Source organism: Panonychus citri, unplaced genomic scaffold, assembly GCF_014898815.1.
Source record: "Panonychus citri isolate SS breed McGregor unplaced genomic scaffold, ASM1489881v1 Contig00129, whole genome shotgun sequence".
Lineage (NCBI taxonomy): Eukaryota > Metazoa > Arthropoda > Arachnida > Trombidiformes > Tetranychidae > Panonychus > Panonychus citri.
This window is the reverse complement of record NW_026515534.1, coordinates 320,065-342,840: the sequence shown is the minus strand read 5'-3', so window position 1 is coordinate 342,840 and position 22,776 is coordinate 320,065. Positions and strand designations below refer to the sequence as shown.

Below are 22,776 nucleotides of genomic sequence, written 5' to 3'. Positions count from 1 at the left end.
TATTGCATTTGATTTGTAATTGAATCTCTCTCTCTCTCTCACATTTGCATGGTTACTTTAATTAACTGGTCCTTCTTTTCATTAGATGCTGAGCTTTATATAGACAATTGATTACTTTGAAATCCAAACGAAGGTGTTAATTGCTTTTACTAATAATTTTCTTGGACCAAAACGTTGAAATTTTGTTCGTTTTCCCTTTTCGATAAAACTTTTATCACTTTTCCTCTGATGATATACAAAAGTATATTAATTGTGTTCTCAGTCTTCTTTTGCAGCAGTTGATTGCGTTGATTGGTTCTTTCGATTCTCGTCTTCAGAGTATTTAAATACACTGGCGATGATTTTATGGCCTTTTCTTTTGTCACATTCATGGTAAAAACCTCATGTATAAAAAACGTTTGTTTTCATATATCGAGGGAGAGGCTCACATTTTTTATTTGGTTTCAATTGTGTTTTTTTTTGTTGTTGTGGTAGATTGGTGCTGATAGATTCAATTAATTGCTAATGAAGAAAAGAAAAGAAATAAAGAATTTCATCATTTGTTTTTTCTCTTCCTCTCTTTTATCGAATTGTAAAGGGGCATATATTTTAGAATTTCAATCAAAATTTGAGAAACCGGAGGAGGTTGTTTCTGACGAATCACTGGTCTGGCTATGAATCCTTGATGTGTTCTAGCCATTGGGTGCTGACAATTTTGTAGACCGTTTGTGATTGAAAATGGATTCGCGTGGGTTGGGTGAACCTGATGCTGCGTTGGATGTTGGTGATGTTGAGAGTTTTGTTGGAACCAAGGCTGAAGAAATCGAAAAGTAAATAAAGAAAGTTAATTAATATGCAAATATGACACAAATAGATTGTTGGTGATAAATGTTTCCATTTTCATGATAACAAGATAAATTTACGAAACATGGAATAGAAAGAGAGAGAGAGAGAGAGAGAGAGAGAGAGAGAGAGAACTGTCAAAAGTATGGATAAAACATTAATTGGGAACAAATTGGGAAAAGAGTGAAAATAGATAGAATTTTATCTCATTTATCGAGAAATTGTCAAAAATGACAATATTCATGGAGAATTTCATTTCATAATAGAATCTGATAAGTTAGCTAGACGTTTAATTAATAGAAAGATCATAATTGAATGATAAAACCAAAAATTAGGTAACCGTTAGAAAAGGTTATGAGAGTTGTGATTGTTAAATTTATTCTAACACGACGATTGACACACATTTAAAGAAAAGTTACTTAAATTACTTACCGTTATTTGAGAGGGTGCATGAACAAACGGAATTTGTTGCTGGTGGTGTTGTGGTTGCTGTTGTGTTTGTTGTTGTTGTTGTTGCGTCTGGGCGGGAGGCTTAAAGTAGTTGGGAGAAGCTGATGTTGAGCTTCCAGCGAAGGTGATATTGACATTGGGTAGAAGTGCTTTTAATGAATTGCGCCAGGATATGTGTTCCTGAGTAAGCTGATCATCCCTCATTGTGGATCGAGATAACATGGAGGGTGATGGATAGTTGACGGACTGAGAATAACCGGTGGACACTGGAATTGATTGACTCATCCCTAAACAAGAAACATTATCCTCATATGGATGATTTCTGATTAAATCTTCTAATCCATTAGTGGATATGGTTATTGGATCAAAATCAAGACCATCATCCTCAATACTAGTTCCTGGTGAATTTGGAGGCATCGATTCATCACCTGGTGATTTACAACGATTCTCTTTTCCGGATCCTTCATCTTCCTCTTGTTCTTCTTCCTCTAAAGAGGAAATATGAGGATGTGGTAATGAATTGCCCGAAGAACAGGTTGAAAAGCTGGTGCTACTATCACTACTAATTCCAATTATTTCATCGAGTGAATTTTGGTTTCCACAGTCATCCCTACGATCGATGTTAAAGGTTCCACTATCTCCTTCATTGGAACAATTTGATTCATAAGATCCAATATCATCTCTAACATAATTACACATTTCATTAGATTCACCGTCAAAATCCACTGTCCCTTGTTTGTTGTGGTCCTGTGGTAATGTTGGATACCTTTGATTCAATGCACCATTTACGCTTTTTCTACTTAAATATTGGTTAATTAACTTCTTTTCATATTCCGTGTGTTTCCCTTGTTGCATTTCCTCTTTAGTAAATGAAGCCTCAGGATCTGCCAGTTCGTGTAGGTACATACCTAAACCAATAGAGTTAAATAGAAGAAAAGAAAAACATAATAAAAACAACAAAAGGTAAATTAATTCGGTTAAATGTCAATATAAATAAAGGAAGAGATAAAATCACAAATCAAAAGGGATAATTGTTTAGTATCTTACATTCAGGTAATTTGGGACATTGCATGTTCTTTAACCAATGAGTACAGTATTTTGTAGTCCCTAAACTTGCTCGCAAGGTAAGATTAGCACCTTTCTTGGAGCCTTTAACATCTTTTAGACCGTTAATGATTATTTGATTATTTCCATTACATTGATTACTCTGATTTAATGTTTGAATAGCTTTGATCGCATCCTCGGGCCTTGAATAGGTAACGTAAACAGAGTTAACTAAACTGTTTCCATTGCTACCGATCACTAATTTATGAATTTTTCCAAATTTGCTAAATTCCCTCCTGTTAATATAAAGGAAGAGAAAAAGAGAAACAAAAAAAAATTAGTAAACAATAACAATAAAGAGATGAGATAAAATTGGTTGAATGGCTTCATCAAAATGGAATTAGAAAGAAAAAGGTTAACCAAAATATCAGCAGGTTTTTGAGAGATGAAGAGAGAGAGAAAAAAAGAGAATATGAGAAGTAAAATTGTCTATTAGCTATTTTTCTATGATTTAAATTAGTAGCTTAAATTGTTTCATTTTCCAAAGTTAGAAGGATGAACTTGAAGAACAATCAAAACAGGAAAACGATTCTAGTTGATTCTCAACTGAGAATGTGAAGAAAAAGGTAAGGTGTTAATCCAAAGGGGAAAAGAAAATGAAAAATGAGGTGATGAAAATGAAAGAGAATCATGATCATGGTGGAAGTGGAATTGATGGCGATGGTGTTGAGAAGCACTTTGATCATACCTCAAATCTTCTTGAGATAATCTAGATGGTATTCCAATAACGAAGACTAAATTTTTTTGCACGACCCGAAGACCAGCCAGATTTTTCTCTTCTTTCTTAACCAGATTGACCGTCTTTTTACTTTCTTGTTGTTGATTCAATTTCTGTTTATTTGCTTGTTTCTTTTTCTTCTTCTTGTTTTTAACCAATTCTGACATTGCTTCAATCGTTAAATTAGAGTTAAATCCAACTGGTGATTCAGGATATTCTTGTCTACAGGCTGGACACAGTCCTCTTCCACTTTTACCAGTTTCAATGTTATCCTCTTCATTGGCCAAACGGTGCCAACAAAATCTACAAATTTGATAGCCACATGGACAAGGAAAAAAGTCTATATCATCAGCTTCTATGGGTTCCAAACACAAGGGGCACTGATTCTCGTCCATTGATAATGATTCCTGATTTTCGGCTTGTATTTATTTTTCTTCCTTCTCCAAGCAAAAACGAATTACCAAAAAAAAATGTTCGACACTTGAAAGGGAAACAAGCGAATATTAACCAAAAATCAAATCCTTAAGGTGAATGAAGAGAGAGAGAGAGAGAAGATAGAGAATAACAGACAGAGGGAGAAAAAGAGATAGATAGAGAGCTAGAGAGAAATAGAGAGAGAAAGATAGAGATTAAGAGAAGAACAAGAAGGAAGAGAGAAAAAAATAGAGAAGAGAAGAAAAAAAAGAGCAAAGTCAATTGATCACTTTGTGTATATAATCAAATGGTTGTTGTGTTGGTGAAAAAAAGCCTTGATGTTTGTGTGAGAATAGAGAGAGAGAGAGAAAGAGCCAAATGGTTTCTTCTTATTCTTCTTTATATCAACAAAAACAAAAGCACAAAAGGTCCGAGAGGTTGAAGAAAAGGTTACTTAATATTATTGAGAATAGAATTTTAATTGAACAAATTTATTTAATTCCAAATTGGCGATGATTAATTTAATAGAATAATAATAATAATAATAATATAATAATAATACGATAATAATAATAAACTGAATGAATGAAAAGAGAGAATAAGAGATTTGAAGAGAGAAACAAAAAAGAGAAAAGAAAGAGAATATTTTTGTAGACAGAAAGAGAGAAAAGGTAGACAGAGAAAAGAAAGAGAATGGAATTAGAAAGTAAGATAGACAGAAACGCTCGTTGAAAGAGCTTCAAAGTGGAAAGAGAGGCAAAAATAAATGCGTTTTAACATTTTCTATCGAGATTTAATTGTAACAATTTAATTTGCGAACAATTTTACTCATTATTTTGTCGAAATTGTTGTTCCATTGATTAAATTGATTCTCTTTCTTTTTTTACTCTTCGCTTCTTATTATTTACCAATAGACTTTTTCTTGTCTCTAATTGTTAAGATCGTTTTTCGTTTTTTTCGTAGTTTTGATTAACTGATTTACTGTTGTTGTTGTTGTTGATTAATTGTAATTGCTTTGTGATTGTGAACACTGGAAATTTAAGTTTTCGTTGAGAAAATTTAATCGTTTGTAGTAATTAGTTTAATTTGTTTCGTCTATTAAGTATTTTAGTCTTGAAGGATTAGTACTTTTACTTTAGTAGGAATTAGTTGACTAATTAGTTGATGGATTTAATTTTTTTTCTTCAAGTTAATTTGATTTTTAGGTTAATTCTTAAGTAAATATAATCCAAGGTGAGACTCTAATGGTCAATCGGATTAAACATTTTCTCAAGTGTCTTTTAATTGTTTCCATTGTTAATTAGAAATGAAGTTTAAGTTTAAATTGTAAGTCGAAAGTTTTTTTTTGTTCTGATTGAAGTGTTTTTATCGTTTCGATTAAATTTTGAACAGTTCTAACGAAACAATCGAAAGTTACTCATCAGCAATTAAATGAATATAATTGACTATCATGAAACTCAATTAATCTGAATTTCAAATGAGAAATTGAGATTTTGCTGAAACAATTTAATCTGATTGTTATTTCTATCTACGTATTGATTGTTATTGTTAGTTTATTGACATTCAATTGATTTAATCAATTTGTTCAGCGATAAATTGTTTCTATTTTGTATGATTATGATATACAATTAACTTTGTATCAACAACTGTTAACATAAAGGGTTAATTAACTTACTGATGATGATGATTATCAATAATAATAAAGTCAATACAATTAATACAGTCTTTTTCCTATGAATTCACCTTTTTTCTCTTTTGAGATAAACTAATTTACTATAATTAATATTAATTTACTTATTAACTAAGAAAAAACCTTAATCCGATTCGAGAATTAGAATTAATCTCTTTATTTTCAATACAATTCATTTTTTCTCATTACAATTGACCTTTTTTTCATTAGAATTAATTATCGATATGTTTTTTACCAATACAATCAGGGATATATTTTTTCATGTGATTGTAGTAATTTTTACAATCTTCCGATGTGATCATTTCTGAGGCCAATTCAACACCTTCGAAAACTTGTTCAGCATTAGCAGGTCGATATCTTTTCACGTAGAATTTTAATTGATTGAATAAATTTTCAATCGGGTTCAAAAATGGTGAATAAGGAGGTAGGAAGAGAAGTCGATGTCCAGCAGAATTGATTTCATTCTTAATTATATCACATCACCGAATTCGTTGAATCGTTTGATTATTGATTTAATTGTATTTTCATTCACGTTGTATGTTTCTGCTAAATAAGAAACTCGATAGCTTTTTTTATAACCTTCGATTATCAATTTTCGTATTGATTCACTCACCATATTATAATTTCTACTCGACATTTTGATAAACAATTAGAATTACAAATTAACATTAACTGATGAGATTGAATTGTACTGATCAATTGTTTTGAAAACAAGTTTATTTATAAAGAGAAAAAGGTCAATTCTAGTGAGAAAAATAGAGATTAAATCTCTTTCGCCCCGAAGGAAAATTAATTCTAATGAAAAAAAGTTTATCTCTTAAGAGAATGAAGGTGAATTCGGAGGAAAAAGACTGTAATTGGTCAGAATTGTAAAGGAAATGCAACTAAAACTTAATCGTTAATCATGATAATCAACAAACAATTAATTTCTTCTCACATTCGTAATTTAATTGTAAAATAAACAGCCACTAATCAAGAGTCTAAAATTGATTAACAATTAACTGTCTGAATACAATTAAGATCGCAATTTGAACACGTTTAACTAGTTATTGGCATTTTAATTGAATTAAATCCTGTTTATTATCACAATCAGTATTATTATTTTAATCATTAACTAAATTTAGGGATATTAATTGTGTTAATCGACTGGGAAAATAAAACAAGGTTAAACTAAATTGTTCAAATTGACGATTAATTTATTCAATTAAAAAGTCTATGGGTTTTGATGATTACACAATTTTAATCAAATCGATCATAATAAACTTGGTTTACAAGAAGTAATCAACTAATTGTTGAGATGGATAATACAATTTCAACGATTTCTACGAGGAATCAGTAAGTTCAATCGGAATCGAATTGAAGTTTATACAGATTGATAGCATTTTCTAATCATTCATCTTGTGGATTATTAATTGCGATTCTCTTTCATCAAGAGAGTCAAGCTTAATTGTAAAGGAACAATTAATAGTTTCTTTTTCACCCTGAAATCTAATCAAGTGAATGAACTTTTTCTTTAGCAACGAACTGCTCAATAGCCGAAGCGAAATTTGAAATTGACAGTTTCGATCATGAGTTGGATCCATGGATTTCATTAGGAGTCATCTCTTGTCACCAATCGAAAGTTTCTTGTTGAATGTGAGGTTAATTAACCTTAATAATCAGGATCGAAAGATATTGAGCGACGATAAAATTTCTCAGAGCCAATTTGTAGATGATCAGTTTCATAATCATCTTCCCAAATCAACTTTTTCTGCCACATATATAACATGTGATCTAGACCTTTGTTTCGTATCACTCGTAAGGTACATTCACGTAAATTTGGTACGCGGCTGAAAATGTCCTCTCTGACATAATTTCCAATTTTGTCCATGGCAGCGAAACTTTTCCCCTGATATCTGATCATAAGGTTGTTAGTTTTGGCGAAATGATTTCTCCAATATTTCTCCATAAGAATGTCTATTCGTTTCATCAGATTTTCTTTGAAAACCTTTACTTCAACGATTCCCATGGAACATCTATTTTCCATCCTGACAAGCTCAGTAATACGATCAGCATCGGTGGAAGTGTCTTCGCTTACAAAGAAAAAGATGACAGTTTCATCCAGTTCCGGTTCTCTCATAGGAGATGATGAAAACTCTTTCTTCAAGTCAACAGGAGGAGATTCAACAACTAAGGCGGCAAAAGATTCAATGTATTTCTGTTGCTCATCATCGATTCCAGGACATGAAGAGACTTGACAAGAATCCGACATTCTATCCATGGGTCAACACAAGAAAGAAAATGATGGAAAAAGAAAAGGAAAAGGTCAACATTAACCCCAATTGGTCACTGTTCATATAACCAAAATGGTTGTTGCGTGAGGGCGAAAGAGAAACAGCCGAATGGATTTTTCTTTTTCTTCTTCCTCAAGTCAACAAAAAGAAAAGAACAAAAGTTACGAGAGGTCGAAGAAGAGGTCACTTAATATAGTTGAGAATAAATTAGTAAAAGAACAAATTGTTCCAATCTCAAAATGGCGATGATTAAATAAATGGAATAATAAATCAAAAGAAATAAATTTTAAAGACAGAGGAAGAAAAGAAAGAGAATCAAATGTAGACAGAAATGACCGTTAAATTTGAGAAAATGGAAAGAGAGGGAAAAATGAATTGTTCCAATTTAAATTAATTAATCTAAGGATCGATTAAAATTGAAATCGACCAACTAATTAAGATCACCGATAAGAGTTGATTGAATTTTTTTTCCTTCAACTTTTGAAATTTTCTTTTCTTTCATCAATAGATGGCGACAGTTTTTTTCGTCTTTGTTTTGTTTACCTTTTTTCTTGTTGTTGTCATTTCTTTAATTGATTGTTGTTGGAATTGGGTAATTGTTTCATTGGTTCAAGTTGTGATTCCATTTTTGTGACATGGCCTCTGCTACCCCACCACCTCCACCTCCACAGGTCCCACAACAACCAGCGCAACCACCTGGTCCACTTCAAGCAGCGTCGTTGAAGCAAATTCACTTTTTCAGTGGAAATCATAATGTGGAAACAATTAAGGGAATTCTTCACATTTATAAAGAGAATGAGAAAACTCCACTTGGTTTAGAAGACGAAAGTAAAGACATTGTTTGTATCCACTCGATACCAACTTCGATGACCATTCATGATCTGCTCCAATTCACTGGTCCTGTGAACAATAACATTGAACACATTCAAATTGTTCGTAACTCGAAGCCCAATCAATTCATGGCTTTGATCAAATTCTCGGATGAAAAGAGTTCAGATGAGTTTTACAAGAATTTCAATGGAGTTCAGTTCAATTCAATTGAACCGGAAATTTGTCATCTCGCTTATGTGGCTAAAGTTGAGACATTCAAAGAAACTTCCGATGGATGTTTACCTATTGTTGGCCACGAAGAACTACCGACCTGTGCAGTTTGTCTCGAAAAAATGGACGAATCGGTCGATGGAGTTTTGACAATTCTGTGTAATCACTCCTTCCATTGTGGGTGTTTAGACAAATGGGGTGACACAAGTTGTCCAGTTTGTCGTTACTGTCAAACACCAGAAAGTGTTCCTGAAAACAATTGTTTCGCCTGCAATTCACAAGAATCCTTGTGGATCTGTTTGATTTGTGGTCACATCGGATGTGGTCGGTATGTCGGAGGTCATGCCAAGTCTCACTATCTGGAGACTCAACATACTTTTGCTCTCGACTTGAGTATGGATAATCTAGTCTGGGATTATGCTGGAGATAATTATGTTCACCGATTAGTTCAAAACAAATCAGATGGTAAACCAGTGGCCGTTGAGTACGAAAATCGAGCCGAGGATAAGATTGATGCGGTCCAGTTGGAATACACTTACTTGCTGACCAATCAATTGGAAGCTCAGAGACATTTTTTCGAGGAGACGATTCGCCTTATTAAGAAAGAAGCCGAAGAAACAAGCAAAGAATTGATAGAAGAGAATAAACTTCTCTTGGAGGAGAAGAAACATTTCGAAGATGAGAACCAACGTTTACGCAAAGAAAAACAATCTCTGGAAAAGAAAGTGACCAATTTAAGTTCTCGATTGACGAAAGTTCTTCATGATGTTCAAGAGGAAAAAGAAATGAACAAATGTCTCTCTCAAAATCAAGATCTATGGTCTCAAAAGTTTCAATCGACGGAATCAACTTTGAAAACTTCCATCGACAAGAAGGACAAGGAAATCGAAGACCTTAAAGAACAAGTTAGAGATCTAATGTTCTTCGTAGAAGCTCAAAATAAACTGAAAGATGTTAAAGATGTTTCTCAAGATGAAATCGAAGAAAGTTCAATTGTGGTCGGTGCAGCATCACGATTGTCGAAAGCACGTCGAGCACGAAAAAGATGATCGAAATGCGAAACAATGTATCTCATATAAGTCACGATTCGAGCTTCTAATTTTGTTAAAGTATTACCATCATTTACTATTCGAATTTATCTGATTAATTAGTAATTATGTTCTAAAAAGAAAATTGAATATTTTTGATCTGCGAAGATTGAATTGAATTTTGTAAATATCAAAATCTTACCATCTCATATTCATTATTTAACTATTGACACAAATGTTTACATACATGAATGTATGTTATTCCCAAATAAAACGTATCAATTGTTGTACTTGATTGTGAACAAAATGCAATCGAAAAGCTTATAAAATGAATTTCCAATGATAATTATTACACAATATAATTCTCATCGATGATGTGACATCAGTTTCAATTGAACCTCCGAAAAATGGCCAAGAAAATTAGATCAACAAGGAAAATCCCATAGAGAATTTAAATTTTCGGAAATCACCAATTTCAATTTCCTTCTCGTTGACGTGAGCATTAATCCAGGTGACACAAAAACATTTCCAATGCCCGACCAAAGTTCATAACCTGTGACCAACATTTCCAACCCAAGAAGATTCAACACCTAAGGCGGCAAAAGATTCAAAGCATTTCACAGTTGCTCGTCGCCAATTCCAGAGAGAAAAGCAAATTCCTCTACCACAATCCAAGTGCGATCATCATCAAAGATAAACAATTAAATTTGCCCTGCTCATCCATGCCCACATTTTGGCAACTCTTCCGGTCCTTCAAGATGAACATGAAAATCAAACCAAAGACAAAAACAAAAACAAACCTCATCATCTGGTGAGAGATCACATGACCCTTGTGACAACGAGGCTGCGTGAGGATCACCAGTGATCATCTCCATTGGTTGGAACCCTTTTAACTCGAGAGTTGTTGTTAAATCTGTTTAATTGTGATTCTAATTGTGATCTATTATTATTGTTATATTTTATTAATTGTTTCTCTTCAGATTCTTACTCTCATCCAATTTTTGTTCAAATTCTCACATTTCTCCTTCTCTATTTTTTATTCTCTCAACAATCAAATTGGTAAGTCAATTTTTGTCATTTTCTCTTTTCCACTTTTTTTCTATTCTCCTTTCTGGTTTTCTCCACTGTTTTACTAACTTAATTTTCTTCTTCTTCTTCTTTGCCTTCGTTTATTTTTTCTTCTCTGCAGTGATAATAAATTCAACATGAGCTTGACGGTAAGATTTTGGTTTCTTCTTCTTCTTCTTCAATTTGGATTTTTAATATTCATTGTGTTTGTGATTATTGTGGATATTTGATGTTTGTTTTCTCTCTTTCTCTTATTAGGCTCTTCATTCCGCTTCTCAACTAAATTCTTCTCCTGAACATAAGAAAATGTCATCTGAAGATGATTCATCTTCTTCTCCTGAATATTGTCATTTTTTCGAAGGTACTGAAAAGCTTCTTGAAATTTGGTTTGATTGTACTGATTTACGTCAATCTGTTGATTCCAATGATCTTCGTTTGATACCTCGAACAGCTTTGGAATCCCTTTTGGCTCTTGTTAAATGTGAAATAATCAGTTTCAAGAAGAACGAGCTAATTGATGCTTATGTATTGTCAGAAAGCTCAATGTTTATCTCACGAAATCGATTCATATTGAAAACCTGTGGAACTACAACCCTATTTAATTGTATTGAACCTTTACTTTATTTGGTAAAAGAGTTTACTGGATTCGATAAGGTATTGGATATCTTTTATTCTCGTAAAAATTTTCTTCGACCTGAATTACAGCCCAAGCCTCACAGTTCTTTCGACAATGAAATTGAATATTTGGATAACTATTTTGAAGATAGTGCTTCTTACTGTATGGGCCGTGTTAATCGAGATTGCTGGTTCCTGTTCACTTTAAATCCAATGGAACCTGTTAAGATGATTGAAGGACCTGATCAAACCCTGGAAATTATGATGCAAAATTTAGATCCAAAGGTCATGAAGTTGTTCACTAGAGAGGTTTGCACAACCGCTAAAGAAGCAACTTCTCGATCTGGTATTGACAAGATTCTTCCTGGAATGATAATTGATGATTACCTATTCGAACCTTGTGGCTATTCCATGAATGGGCTCATCAAAGGTGTAAGTACAAATTGCAATTAAACATCTACATCAATCTCTTCAATCTAATTAATGATTTCTTTCTCTTTCCAGGGTTACTATATGACTATTCATATTACACCGGAACCCCATTTTTCATACGTTAGCTTTGAAACTAACTACCCTCAGGCCAACTACCATGATTTGCTTTCTCGATTACTTAAAATCTTCAATCCTGGAAAATTTACTTTAACTCTATTCGCTAATGAGGTCAGTTTCAATTTGATTAGCTAATTTAAGTATCTTTTTCCGTTATAACTGAATAACCACTCAATAATTTGATCCCACCATCCGATTAATTGATTATCACACATTCACTTAATGGTTTAAACTTTTCTCCATGTAAGATAATTATGATGATGATTAAGTCTCTAGATATGGGAATATCTTCAATTGTCATTATCATTTCCATTGTTTATGTAATAATAATGAGATAAAATATCATTATTGATGATACTTTATGTTATTGGTTATTATATTAACATGATAAAGATAATGAACAAATCGTAATTATATATTTAACTATCTTTCTTATAATGTCTCTCTCTCTCTCCTCTATCAATCAATTAAGTTGAAAAAAGCATTTAATACATTTTCGTTAATTACCATAGAAAAAGTTACCAATTAGTGATCACCCAATCAATTTAACCTTCAATAAGTTGATAAAGACTTGGTAATGAATTGTGATACATTAATATCTACATAATTGTTTCCATTTGATCTTAATTGATATTCATTGTTTCATCAATTCTCACCCAGCAATAACTACTTATAATCACTTTACTTGACAAACGTAGTCGAATATCATTTTTTTTATTATTCTTACAAGAGAATAATTTATTAATAATAGAAAGATAAAAATAATGTTTATCTTTTCAAGTTCAAAGGACAACAATTCTTATCACATTGGAAAAAAAATATTAATTACATTTGATTTGCAATTGTAATTTGATAACTTTCTTCTTGTTAACTTGATTAATTATATTTGATTTAATTTTCTCTTTTTTATTTTTATCTTTTAGCAGAGCTCAATTGCTGGTGAATGTGTTCAAGATTATCGTTCGTTAACTTTCAATGGATTCATGAGTAAAGAACTTCAATTCTGCCATTTCAAGAACTACGATCTAACTTATGGGCTATTCGCTAAAGCGCCAAGCTGAGAATTAGTTCTTAGGGTTTTTGGAAATATTTCGGACTGGGGGTAGGTTGCCCTCTTACACTTTAGCACCATTAGACAATTTAGTTTTCAATTTACTCTTAAAATTAATTAATTAATCAACCAATTTGCCTCATAAAGCAGCACATATATACACAAAAACAAGTCCAAAACTTTCCATAAGAAACCCTTTGAAATCTCCATATACATTTACTGACCATTTAACTGTCAGTCTTTATCAACAATTATCATCTATTAAATAATTGTAAAGTTAAATTAGTTCATTGATTTTTCGATTAAACTATACATAACAATACAAATGAATGATTAAAATTTAAATTCTTCCAATCATGATTGGCTGAATAAAACAATGATCAGATCAAAGTGGGGGTTTAATACAAGAAATTTGTCTAATTCGTTGCGGGACAGAAGATGATGACTGTCAGAAATAAGTAGAGAGACTATTATAGCCTCAGGGAATCAATGATTAATTACTTTGTATTCCTTTCGAATGGTACATTTCCATAGACAATGGACAACACCTTCTCGAAAAGTTCTTAATATTTTTTTTCACAATTTCCACTGACCGATTCTCGTCTTGTGTTAATAGCAAATCATTTAATCAATTCATTGGAAAAAGAAATAATTTAATGATTAATTTAAAATTTAATCGGAACAAATTTATTCACAATATAAGTTCGAGAGGTAATTATCCTAAGATATACTTTCGATTCAATCATGGTAAATTTGTTTCAAGTTTCATCGAAACTGAATGAAATTTCGAGGATCAAACTGTGATGAAGCTGATTAGTTGGAAATCCAAGTAATTATTATGTTGAATAATTTGATAACCGGAGTTAAACTAACATGATTGATATTATTTTACTATTTCTAGGTGGTGATGTTCATTTATGATGATTCGGTGGTGTCTTCGGCTTCAGGTTTGAATGGCTTTCGGAATTGATTGAAGAAATCAGCGAAAGCGTTTTTGAATCCAGATAAAGCTTGTTGAGCTTGTTCTTGGAGGTTCTTGTTGAATTCTGTGTGAGATAAAGGAAACGGAAATAAGTCAATCAACTGGAGCCACGAATCAGATCTATCACATGTACATATGTAATATGTTTTCTACTCACTTTGGAAATCTTCAATACTTCGCTTTGAGACTGAAACTTCAGTTGAATCTTCAACTTGTTGACTTGGTTTCTTTCCGAGTAATTGAGCTAAAGCGTCTTTAAGGTGTTGGAAAGCAGCTTGGGTCTTTTCTTGAGCGATTTGACCGAATTCTGTTTCGAGGGGAAAATAACCGATTAATATTTTCTTTCGAGAATGGTCATTATTGTGATAACTTACGTTTAAGACTTTCAGAAACATCTCGTTTGGTGACAGTTTCGGATGATTGGTCGTCTATCGAATAAGAGAATATTTGTCAATTTATTTTCTCTCTTAATTCTTGTTGATCATTGCAATCGACTTACGGTTGAATCCTCCTTTGAATTGTTCGAAAAGCTCTTGGAGTTGTTTAAGAGCGGCTTGGAGTTTTTCTTGACCAGCGGATGCGAGTTCTGATTGAATAAAATAGATTCGATTATTTTTTTATTCTATTGAATGAAAAATAGGATTTAAAGAAAAACTTACTTTGTAAATCTTCAGAAACGTCTCGTTTGGAAACGGCCTTTTCGGTTGAGGTTTCAGCGGAAGCACCACCGTCTGATCACATGAAAAAGATAGAAGGGATTAGGTTAGATCGATTTAACGAAATTGGCTTCTAAAGATTTTGTTCTTACTCTTGAATGAGTTGAAAAGGTCTTGGAGTTGTTTGAGAGCTTCTTGAGCTCTTTGTTTTCCCTCTTCAGCGAATTCTAAATGATTAATTGAATATTAGCAAGAATTATTGTAGTTTTTATCTTCACGATTGGTGACGAATGGTTATGAATGTTCAATTACTCTTAAGATCCTCGGCAAGATCTCGCTTTCGTCGACCTTCAAAAGCCATTTCGGAGAGGATCTTCATGAGAGTTTGAGCGAAAGCAGCGGGATCACCAAGTTGGGTCAAGAGCTGGAGTGGGTTAGTGGTTTGTCTGGTAGTGGACTTTTCGTCTCCCGAAGCACCGGCTTCTAATCAGGTGAAAAGGATAAAAGGGATTAGGTTACATCAATTTAACGGAGTTTGGCTCTGAAAATTTTCTTCTTACTCTTTTGTGAGTTGAAAAAGTCTAGGAGTTGTTTACCAAGTTCGATTGGATTATTGAAATCTGAAAGAAGGAATTAGATTAGGTTGAATATATGGAATTCAAATCAGAAGAGTTTACTCTTACTTTTGACTGTGTTGAAAAAGTCTTGAGCTTGTTTAGCGAATCCGAGTGGGTTATCGGGTAGTTTGAAATCGGTCTTGGATAAGGCATCTTGGACCTTTTTGCCGAAATCTTCTCCGAAATCTGAACATAAAATCAAACGAAAATGATGAAGAAACTCGAGGAAAAAAGGCGAGAGGATGAATGTTCAAAATTTCGAAACTTACGTCCTAAGTTTTTCAAAGCTTCTTGAGACTTGTTTTGCAAATCATCGAAGAAGTTTCGTTTAACCAAGGTAGATGCAGAAGCAACTACAGAGAGAAAGGAAAAAAAGAGAATAAAATATAAAAGTTGTCGAAATTATCGAAATTAGAAAATCAATTAGATCAAAAGAGTCGAACAATTAACTTACCTCCTAAAAAGCAAATAGCAAGAACGATTGAGAGACGCATCTTTAGAATAACTGTTGATGGACTAAGTGATTTTCTCTATCAAATGTTATCGTTTTTATATCTTTTCCTGATCAAACCTTTTCAATACTTTTTCAACAAGACAGAAGTTTAGATTTTGTTTTCGATTGTTTTAAATTAATTGATAGACGTGTTGACAGAATTCATCTCATAAACACCTTTGGCAGATCTTCAGTATTTTCTATGGCCTTGACGAAAAGTTTATGAGTACTTGGAAATAATTACGAATTTGAGAATTTAGTTGATAAAATAAACGTCAACTATCAACTTCTAAACGTCAGCTGGAGACGGAGACTGGTCTTCTGCCTTCAGTCGTTAATTGCTGAGTTCGAACTTGAAAAAATTTTCTAACTTTGCGCGAGAATATTATCGATCCAAGTTGACTGTTTCGACGAAGACAAACAGTGGACAGTTCGTCGAGCTCCGTGGAAATTATTCCAACAAATGAGAGATTTATTTTCTCTTTTCGCGTCCTTGTGCTGTTATGACTTTTTTTAATCGATCGAAAATTCAAATTCTTGTTCTATTGTTTCCGAACAATTTTGACTTGGAAAACTCAGTAAATGATTTATACAAAATTCTGTAGATTTATATCATCTTATTGCACTTTATTTGAGGTAAAATAAAGGTTTATTATCGTCAATTTTACATGATCAGTCGATTAATTGTTACTTTTAGAGGAGAAAATTAATTTGCCTGATTAAAGGTTGTCAAAGTTTCTTTGACTTATTGGAATGAAGATGATGAAAATGAAGATGAGAGAAAGAAGAGAATAGGCTGAAAGAGAACACGAGAAAACAAGGTGATAAAATTAGTTAGTTAAAGGAGAAAAATTATCAAGATTATGATGATGATTATTCGTCAGAATCTCATGTTTTCCAATAAGCCTAATTGTCGATTAAATTTCTAATGATGATTCGTCCACATGTTCAATTCCATTGTTAATTAATTTACAATTGACACTTATGAGTGGATGGAGATTGATAATTTGATGGTTGACAAGTGATCCTTGTTAGTGTGTTTGTATGTCTCAGTTTCGAGTTCAAGTTTTACATGATGATAATGACGATGGATAATAATACAATGGAGTAGATTTATGATTTCGAAGTCAAGGTGAAATTGATGCAGGAAAGTGAGAGAATAGAAAAAGAAAAAATTTCTCAAAGTGAGGCATTAGTCCCAAAATTCACCGTCCAAGTTCAATTTCTCGAATTGTTTACAAATATCATTTCCAGTCTTGTAACTTTCAACTTCTTTTTCCAGGGCAGCGGTCAAATTTTTCGTCTCTAAATCATGAAATATGACGGCTTGCAAGGCCAAGGAACGGAGACTCATCGCTTAATATGAACCAAGAGAGAGAGAGAGAGAGAGAGAGAGAGATAAATTGATTTTGATTGTAAAAGAAATGAAAAGAGAAAATATTGAGAATAATTAAAAAATCAAGCAAACTTACCTGTATCAATCACAAATAGATCACAAAGCTCCATCAGATGATGTACTTCAGAATTTGAAGCTTGAGGTAATGGACTTTAATGAGAAGAGTAAATAAAATCATGACAGTTAATTTTTAATTAATAATCAAAATCAAAACAAATGTATCAAAAATTGGATGTACTTGTTGGCAACTTGATCACCTTGACTCAATTTTTCCCTCTTCCTGAATTCAATCCTTGTCATTTTCACTAATAGCTTAATGCTTCTAATCAAGTTCCAACTCTCAACAGGTAACTAATATACAAAGGAAGAGCAATCAATGGACCTAACTGATTAATGACCATGTTTAAAGTTGTTTTGATAATCTTATTACTCAATTGTTACCTTGGACAATGTTTATAATCACTGAATGATTTAAGATCACATTAAAACCTATCATATTAAATTAGTAATCGTGTGTCAAGTTAACTGTCACTGGTTAAAATTTGACAATATGAGAGATCAATTAATGACTAGTGAGATGTGTACTAAACGCTTAACTAGGGGGTCTAAATGGTAATATCTTAAGTGCTTAGAAAAACACACAATTAGAAGGAGATATTTAAATGGTCATCTTAATTTGCTTACCAACTTCCTCCAAATATGTAAAGAAATTGACCAACGGAAACACAACAGTGTCTACGACGTGGACAAGGTAAAGAGCCACCATGTACATTTAGTTTAACCCATTTGTAAGTTGCTGGATCGAACATGATAAAATCGTTGAAATGTTCATTGGAAATATCATTATAACCACCAAAGATAATCATCTTATTATTAACAACAACCGCTGAATGGCTTCTTCGTCCGTGAGGCTTAAATCCATTGATTACTCGAAGTGAACAAACCATTTCCTTGAGATCTAATTCCAATACATTATTATCATAAAACGGAGATGAGTAAGATCGCCCACCGAATAAGTAAATTTTATCACAGATTGTAATCGCTGTTAGAAAGTCTCTTTTAAGTATATCAGATGTTAATCGCCATAAACAGGTCCAAGTGAGAGTTTTCAGTTCCAGGGCATAAACCATATCGGAAAAATCTTGTTTCTCTTCCTCGAAACCACCAAAAATGTACATGTAACCTTGCGATATACAAGCAGCGTGTCCATCTCGTGCTCCTGTTGAAATAATTGAAAAGAGGACGAAGAAGAAGAAAAAATCAAACATCATTAACATCAAACTTAAGATTCACATAGAAGGAAAATTTTCTCGGCTAATCAACACGTACCAGGAGTAGAACCAGAAACGGAAGGAGCAGACCATTTACGGGTCAGAGTATCGAATAGAAAAACTCGATTACAAGCTTCTTCTTCCCTTCGGCCTCCCCATAGATAGACAATATTATCTTGAGCTACAGCGGTGTGTCCATATCTTTTGAAAGGAACATTGGAAGAACGTCCTAGAAAAGGAGAGAAAGAGAATTGAATTAAAATCATATGAGAAAAATATGTAAACCTTTGTAAGAGCAAATTGATTAATACCTGTATCAGAATATTGAAGTTCTTTCCATCTTAATGTAACCGTATTCAGGGTGAAAACATCTATGGGCCTTTCAATGGAATAATCTTCAAAGCCCATGTAACCACCGAAACTGTAAATGATCCCATCAACCGCAACAGCAGCATGATTAACTCTTTTGGGTCCACCCTCAAGTCTGGTTAAGATCAACATCAATGATTTGGATGATAGAGAGATAAACAAACAATATAATATCAAAGGTAAATCCACACACAGGAGCAATTAAACCGTTGAAAGTGTCCAGTTAATTTCAAGATGACCAGTAATTATAAAGATAATAAACTGATAGGAAAAAGAAATGAATTTGTTGATATGAAATTTGATTGAGTATTAGTGAAGATACAAGATGAAAACACGAAACAAATGATTAATAAATTGATTGTTCCTTTGTTCCTAGTGAACAAAAAGCCAACATGAGAGAGAGATTAATGTTGATTTGTTGGTTTAAATTAACTTTTCAGCCTCTAACTGGTGAATTTACGTGTTTCTTGAGATTATTACAGGTGATAACATGAGATTCCCATGTAACCCTGAAACCATGAACACTAAACAGAACAAGGAAAAAAAATCCAAATAGGAATTAGTGGTTTTACCAAATCAAAACAAACCAAGAAATTTATATATAGAGGCAAATTTGGAACAGAGATAATTAGTGAACACAAAGAACTAAACTGATGATGAAGATGATGATGATGATGATGATGAGAATGATGAGAATGTAAGAAGAAGAAGAAGAAGAAGAAAAGATTGAATAATAAGGATAATCTCTTAATCTTTAATAAGAAAACGAGAAAACGAGAAAATAAACAAAGAAAAACATATAATCATCTCTGGTAAACTTACTAAATAAAATCGATGGAAATTGTTGACGACAATAGATTATTGTAATTGATACTTGATTCTATTGTCATTTCAGAGAAAGTAAATTAAAAATTAATTTACTAATCAGTGGGGAAAATGTTGAAAGTCACAGAGATTATGAGGTTAGATTGTTGATCTTTTCAAGATAGAAAATGAGAAAACTCAGTCAGCTGATTTTCTGGCTCATGATTAACTCATCGGTTTACTCACCATAGAAAATGTTGATTTGTTTTCCTTTTCTCGTTAAATTAGTTAATCACAATTACTCGTCGAAAATTTAATCACCAATCAATCTGTTGATTAACTGTCGTTAACATCCATGTAATGGAAAACTGTTGTACAAACAATTGGTTAATGTTTCGTTTTCGTAATCAACTAATTACAAATTTGTCTTTTCTCTCAAGTGACAATAATTAGTTGATTTGGAAAAGAGAAATTTTTTTTTCTATTCTTGATTGTATTCAATGGAATTCATGTGAATTTGTTGATTGTTGTTGATTTTTTGCTTTTCAATCTATTTGCCAAGTTTATGTTCATTTGATTACCTGCCAACTATTAGATTGTTAATCAACTGATTCCTCTCTAAGTTAACTCTCAGGCTAATTAGATGAAATTTACAATTGAAATGAAAAAAATTCAAATGATACAAGTGATAATATTAGATGTTGATTAATATTTTTGGCCTTTGGAATTAATATAATTAAGGAAACGATTGGGTTTCCATTACATTGATACACAAGATACAAGTCGATTTAGGTTTGTGATTTATACAAATGAAATTGTTGATTGTGATCGAGTTGATTAAAAGTTGATGGAGAGAAAAAAAATATTAATTAACATTTAGAGTTTGTGTTAAATTTTGCCACTTTGATATTTGATCATCTTCGGATTATCGTTGAGATTCTGGTATTATTATTACCACCTCTTGCCATTGATTGTTGATGATTTCGATTCTGTTGATTTGGTCTATTTCCAATTGTCGATTGATTCTTATTCTTGGGTACTGGTGACTTAGGTCGAAGGCTTTCAATTTTATCAGTTGATCCAGTTAAATGACTATTAGGGGCTTCGAAATTTTTTAAATATTTTTCACCATTAAAGTTACTATTTGTCAATCCGGGACCTACGGTGAACCAACCTGAATATAAACAATACAAGAATAACAATCAATCGTTAGTTTGAATGGTGAATTTTTGTTTGTCGAATATATTATTTCGTATTCACAGTGATAAGTATTTGGACGAATATTATTTACCAGGTCTAATTGTAGTGTCACGGCCGAAAACGTGTAATCTTCTTCGACCAAGGCAAAAATGTTCAATTATGTGGAAAATTTCCTCAGGTTTCTCGATGGAACCATATTCTGGTTCTTCGCTTATTATCAAATCAATATCGACATTGGCATGAATAAAATCTCCATCGGTACTTCGTCGAACTGTCCCTTTGATTCCCATTAGACAATGTTCTTTTGTTCTTTGGCAGATTGCATTTGGTTCTAGATTTTTAGAAAATCCGGGATTTTTAATGTTCGTTTTAATCCAGCAAATATCTTCACACCTCCGGAAGCCCCATTTCCGTAGGCAATGTCGTCCCAAATCAAGGCCTTCACTTGATCCACACCAGAGAAAAACGAAACTCCTTTGAGCGGCAACATCTTCAATACATAATTTCTCAATCTCTTCCCAATTCCAAAAGTCGATATTAGTGGCACCTCGGGTTCGTTGATACTCTTCTAAAGGAGGTTCGATTAGTATAACATCAAATTTACACTTTAATTCTTTTAAAGGTAACTCTCGCAGATCACATTTAAGGTACATTGGTTTGGTGTTCGTTTCACGGATTCGCTCATCTTTCTTGCGAATTAAATCTTTCAATTTGGGATATTCATCAAAACGCTCAGCAAGACCAACATCTCGAATATAATTTTGAGGCCTTTGACCAGTGTCCACAAAATGTTGACAATAATCATTGTGTGGATTAGCACTTTGAGTACCCTGAGAAAATGAACAAAAACAAATTCATAAGGAAAAATGAAAGTTTTTTTTTCTTTCCTTCCCACTAATTAACTGATTAAATGCTTACCTTTGAGAAGATGCTTGAATCTGTATAAATCGGTGCGAGTTCCCGAGAAGATCCATTTTCTGATGAGTTACCGTTCTCGTTTTTATTGAAACAATCACTGGGATCACGATCATTGTCAGTACCAAGAAGAGATCGTAATTGTGATGGATCACAACGGAAAATTTTACAAAGAAGATTTCGTCTTAATTTAGATTGTTTTTTCATCTTGTTCTTTAAAGATTTAATCTGTGGATCATTTTTGTTACCATCATCTAGACAATCCTTTACATCAGTTTCTTGGACCATTTTAACAATTAGGTGAAGATTTGACACTTCTCACTTAATCACAATCACAATTTAACAATAAATCTATTGACTGGAAATCCATTCACAATATAACATATGAGCTAATTACAAAAAGAAGAGAAGAAAAATTTCAAACCAAATTAAAATCCTAATCGAAAACAATCAAAATTCACCAAAGAGAGGAAGAAGTTAAGAATACAATTACTTACCAATAAATTGAATAATTATCATACAATCAAGTGGACGAAAATACTAACCTTTGATAAACATAATTAAAGATCAATCAATGACCAATTTCACTAAAAATTTAGATCAAATTCTGACCACAATTAATCAGAATAGAAGAAAAAAATTTTCAATATTGAATTATGAAGAATTGATGTAAACACAAATTACTGATTCCAAATGAGTGAATTTAAAAGAACTGGTGATTGAATAGAATCAAATATAAACTGAATGGGAGTTAATTAACTTAATTGTTTAAGATGAAAATGGAATAGAAAACAAAATGATAATTAAAACCAAAGAGATGACAGAAAATGAGTGAAGAAATTTTTCCAAACAAATGGAAACACATGTTAACTGTAAGTTCTCGTAGAATAGCCAATCGCTATTCTCACTACCGACAATCAGAATTTGAGAAAAAAAAAGTTAATCATCAAAGTAGCAATTTGAATCCGTGAGAATTTTTTTGTCTAATTAGATTGATTAGCAAAAATTTTAATCTCTCTTTAACTTCTCAAATTGGTTAGATTATTTGAGACTATCAATTGTAATTATAGTTAATAAATATAATAGAAAATGTGAAAGTTAATCATTTCATCAATTTCCAGATTATTAAAAGGAGACAATTAATTATCTCTTGTTGGGATAATAAATTACCAGAAAAATATGATAATCTTAATTAGTTAATGGTTATATTATAGTGATGTAAATGATTTTTACCCAAACAATTAAACTAA

At 32.4% G+C, this 22,776-nt stretch overlaps 7 protein-coding genes across 9 annotated transcripts; 2 read left to right on the top strand and 5 right to left on the bottom strand.

Moving 5' to 3' along the window:
* Positions 1-494: 494 nt before the first annotated feature.
* Positions 495-4,117, bottom strand: LOC128390844 (uncharacterized). Its single transcript, XM_053350615.1, has 5 exons — positions 3,065-4,117; positions 2,320-2,612; positions 1,255-2,180; positions 582-793; positions 495-501 (listed from the first exon to the last, which is right to left on the bottom strand). The coding sequence occupies exons 1-5, from the start codon at positions 3,487-3,489 to the stop codon at positions 495-497; spliced, it is 1,863 nt and encodes a 620-aa protein (XP_053206590.1). The 5' UTR covers positions 3,490-4,117.
* A 2,252-nt stretch (positions 4,118-6,369) lies between these two features.
* Positions 6,370-8,144, bottom strand: LOC128390823 (uncharacterized). The gene is made up of 2 exons (XM_053350592.1): positions 8,015-8,144; positions 6,370-7,450 (listed from the first exon to the last, which is right to left on the bottom strand). The coding sequence occupies exon 2, from the start codon at positions 7,447-7,449 to the stop codon at positions 6,850-6,852; it is 600 nt and encodes a 199-aa protein (XP_053206567.1). The 5' UTR covers position 7,450; positions 8,015-8,144; the 3' UTR covers positions 6,370-6,849.
* Positions 8,009-9,869, top strand: LOC128390820 (BRCA1-associated protein-like). Its single transcript, XM_053350587.1, has one exon. The coding sequence runs from the start codon at positions 8,107-8,109 to the stop codon at positions 9,559-9,561; it is 1,455 nt and encodes a 484-aa protein (XP_053206562.1). The 5' UTR covers positions 8,009-8,106; the 3' UTR covers positions 9,562-9,869.
* Positions 9,870-10,402: 533 nt separating this feature from the next.
* On the top strand, positions 10,403-13,203 carry LOC128390821 (S-adenosylmethionine decarboxylase proenzyme-like). 2 transcript variants are annotated; one of them, XM_053350588.1, is made up of 5 exons: positions 10,403-10,599; positions 10,730-10,757; positions 10,867-11,655; positions 11,728-11,883; positions 12,696-13,203. In XM_053350588.1, the coding sequence occupies exons 2-5, from the start codon at positions 10,746-10,748 to the stop codon at positions 12,831-12,833; spliced, it is 1,095 nt and encodes a 364-aa protein (XP_053206563.1). In that variant the 5' UTR covers positions 10,403-10,599; positions 10,730-10,745; the 3' UTR covers positions 12,834-13,203. The 2 variants fall into 2 exon arrangements, with proteins under 2 accessions (XP_053206563.1, XP_053206564.1); XM_053350589.1 differs by having other exon boundaries at positions 10,404-10,599; positions 12,699-13,203.
* Positions 13,204-13,475: 272 nt separating this feature from the next.
* On the bottom strand, positions 13,476-15,676 carry LOC128390822 (uncharacterized). Its single transcript, XM_053350591.1, has 11 exons — positions 15,533-15,676; positions 15,348-15,431; positions 15,145-15,264; positions 15,022-15,081; positions 14,774-14,944; positions 14,614-14,688; positions 14,465-14,536; positions 14,305-14,391; positions 14,180-14,233; positions 13,963-14,112; positions 13,476-13,869 (listed from the first exon to the last, which is right to left on the bottom strand). The coding sequence occupies exons 1-11, from the start codon at positions 15,570-15,572 to the stop codon at positions 13,739-13,741; spliced, it is 1,044 nt and encodes a 347-aa protein (XP_053206566.1). The 5' UTR covers positions 15,573-15,676; the 3' UTR covers positions 13,476-13,738.
* A 501-nt stretch (positions 15,677-16,177) lies between these two features.
* On the bottom strand, positions 16,178-19,597 carry LOC128390827 (kelch domain-containing protein 3-like). Its single transcript, XM_053350597.1, has 6 exons — positions 19,430-19,597; positions 18,550-19,131; positions 18,297-18,467; positions 17,652-18,186; positions 17,044-17,117; positions 16,178-16,927 (listed from the first exon to the last, which is right to left on the bottom strand). Exons 2-6 carry the CDS (start codon positions 18,737-18,739, stop codon positions 16,764-16,766), a joined length of 1,134 nt encoding a protein of 377 aa, XP_053206572.1. The 5' UTR covers positions 18,740-19,131; positions 19,430-19,597; the 3' UTR covers positions 16,178-16,763.
* Positions 19,598-20,100: 503 nt separating this feature from the next.
* On the bottom strand, positions 20,101-22,338 carry LOC128390826 (N6-adenosine-methyltransferase non-catalytic subunit-like). Of its 2 annotated transcripts, none has more exons than XM_053350595.1 (4): positions 22,024-22,338; positions 21,530-21,915; positions 20,703-21,441; positions 20,101-20,585 (listed from the first exon to the last, which is right to left on the bottom strand). In XM_053350595.1, exons 2-4 carry the CDS (start codon positions 21,812-21,814, stop codon positions 20,326-20,328), a joined length of 1,284 nt encoding a protein of 427 aa, XP_053206570.1. In that variant the 5' UTR covers positions 21,815-21,915; positions 22,024-22,338; the 3' UTR covers positions 20,101-20,325. The 2 variants fall into 2 exon arrangements, with proteins under 2 accessions (XP_053206570.1, XP_053206571.1); XM_053350596.1 differs by having other exon boundaries at positions 22,072-22,338.
* Between the last annotated feature and the right edge of the window lie 438 nt (positions 22,339-22,776).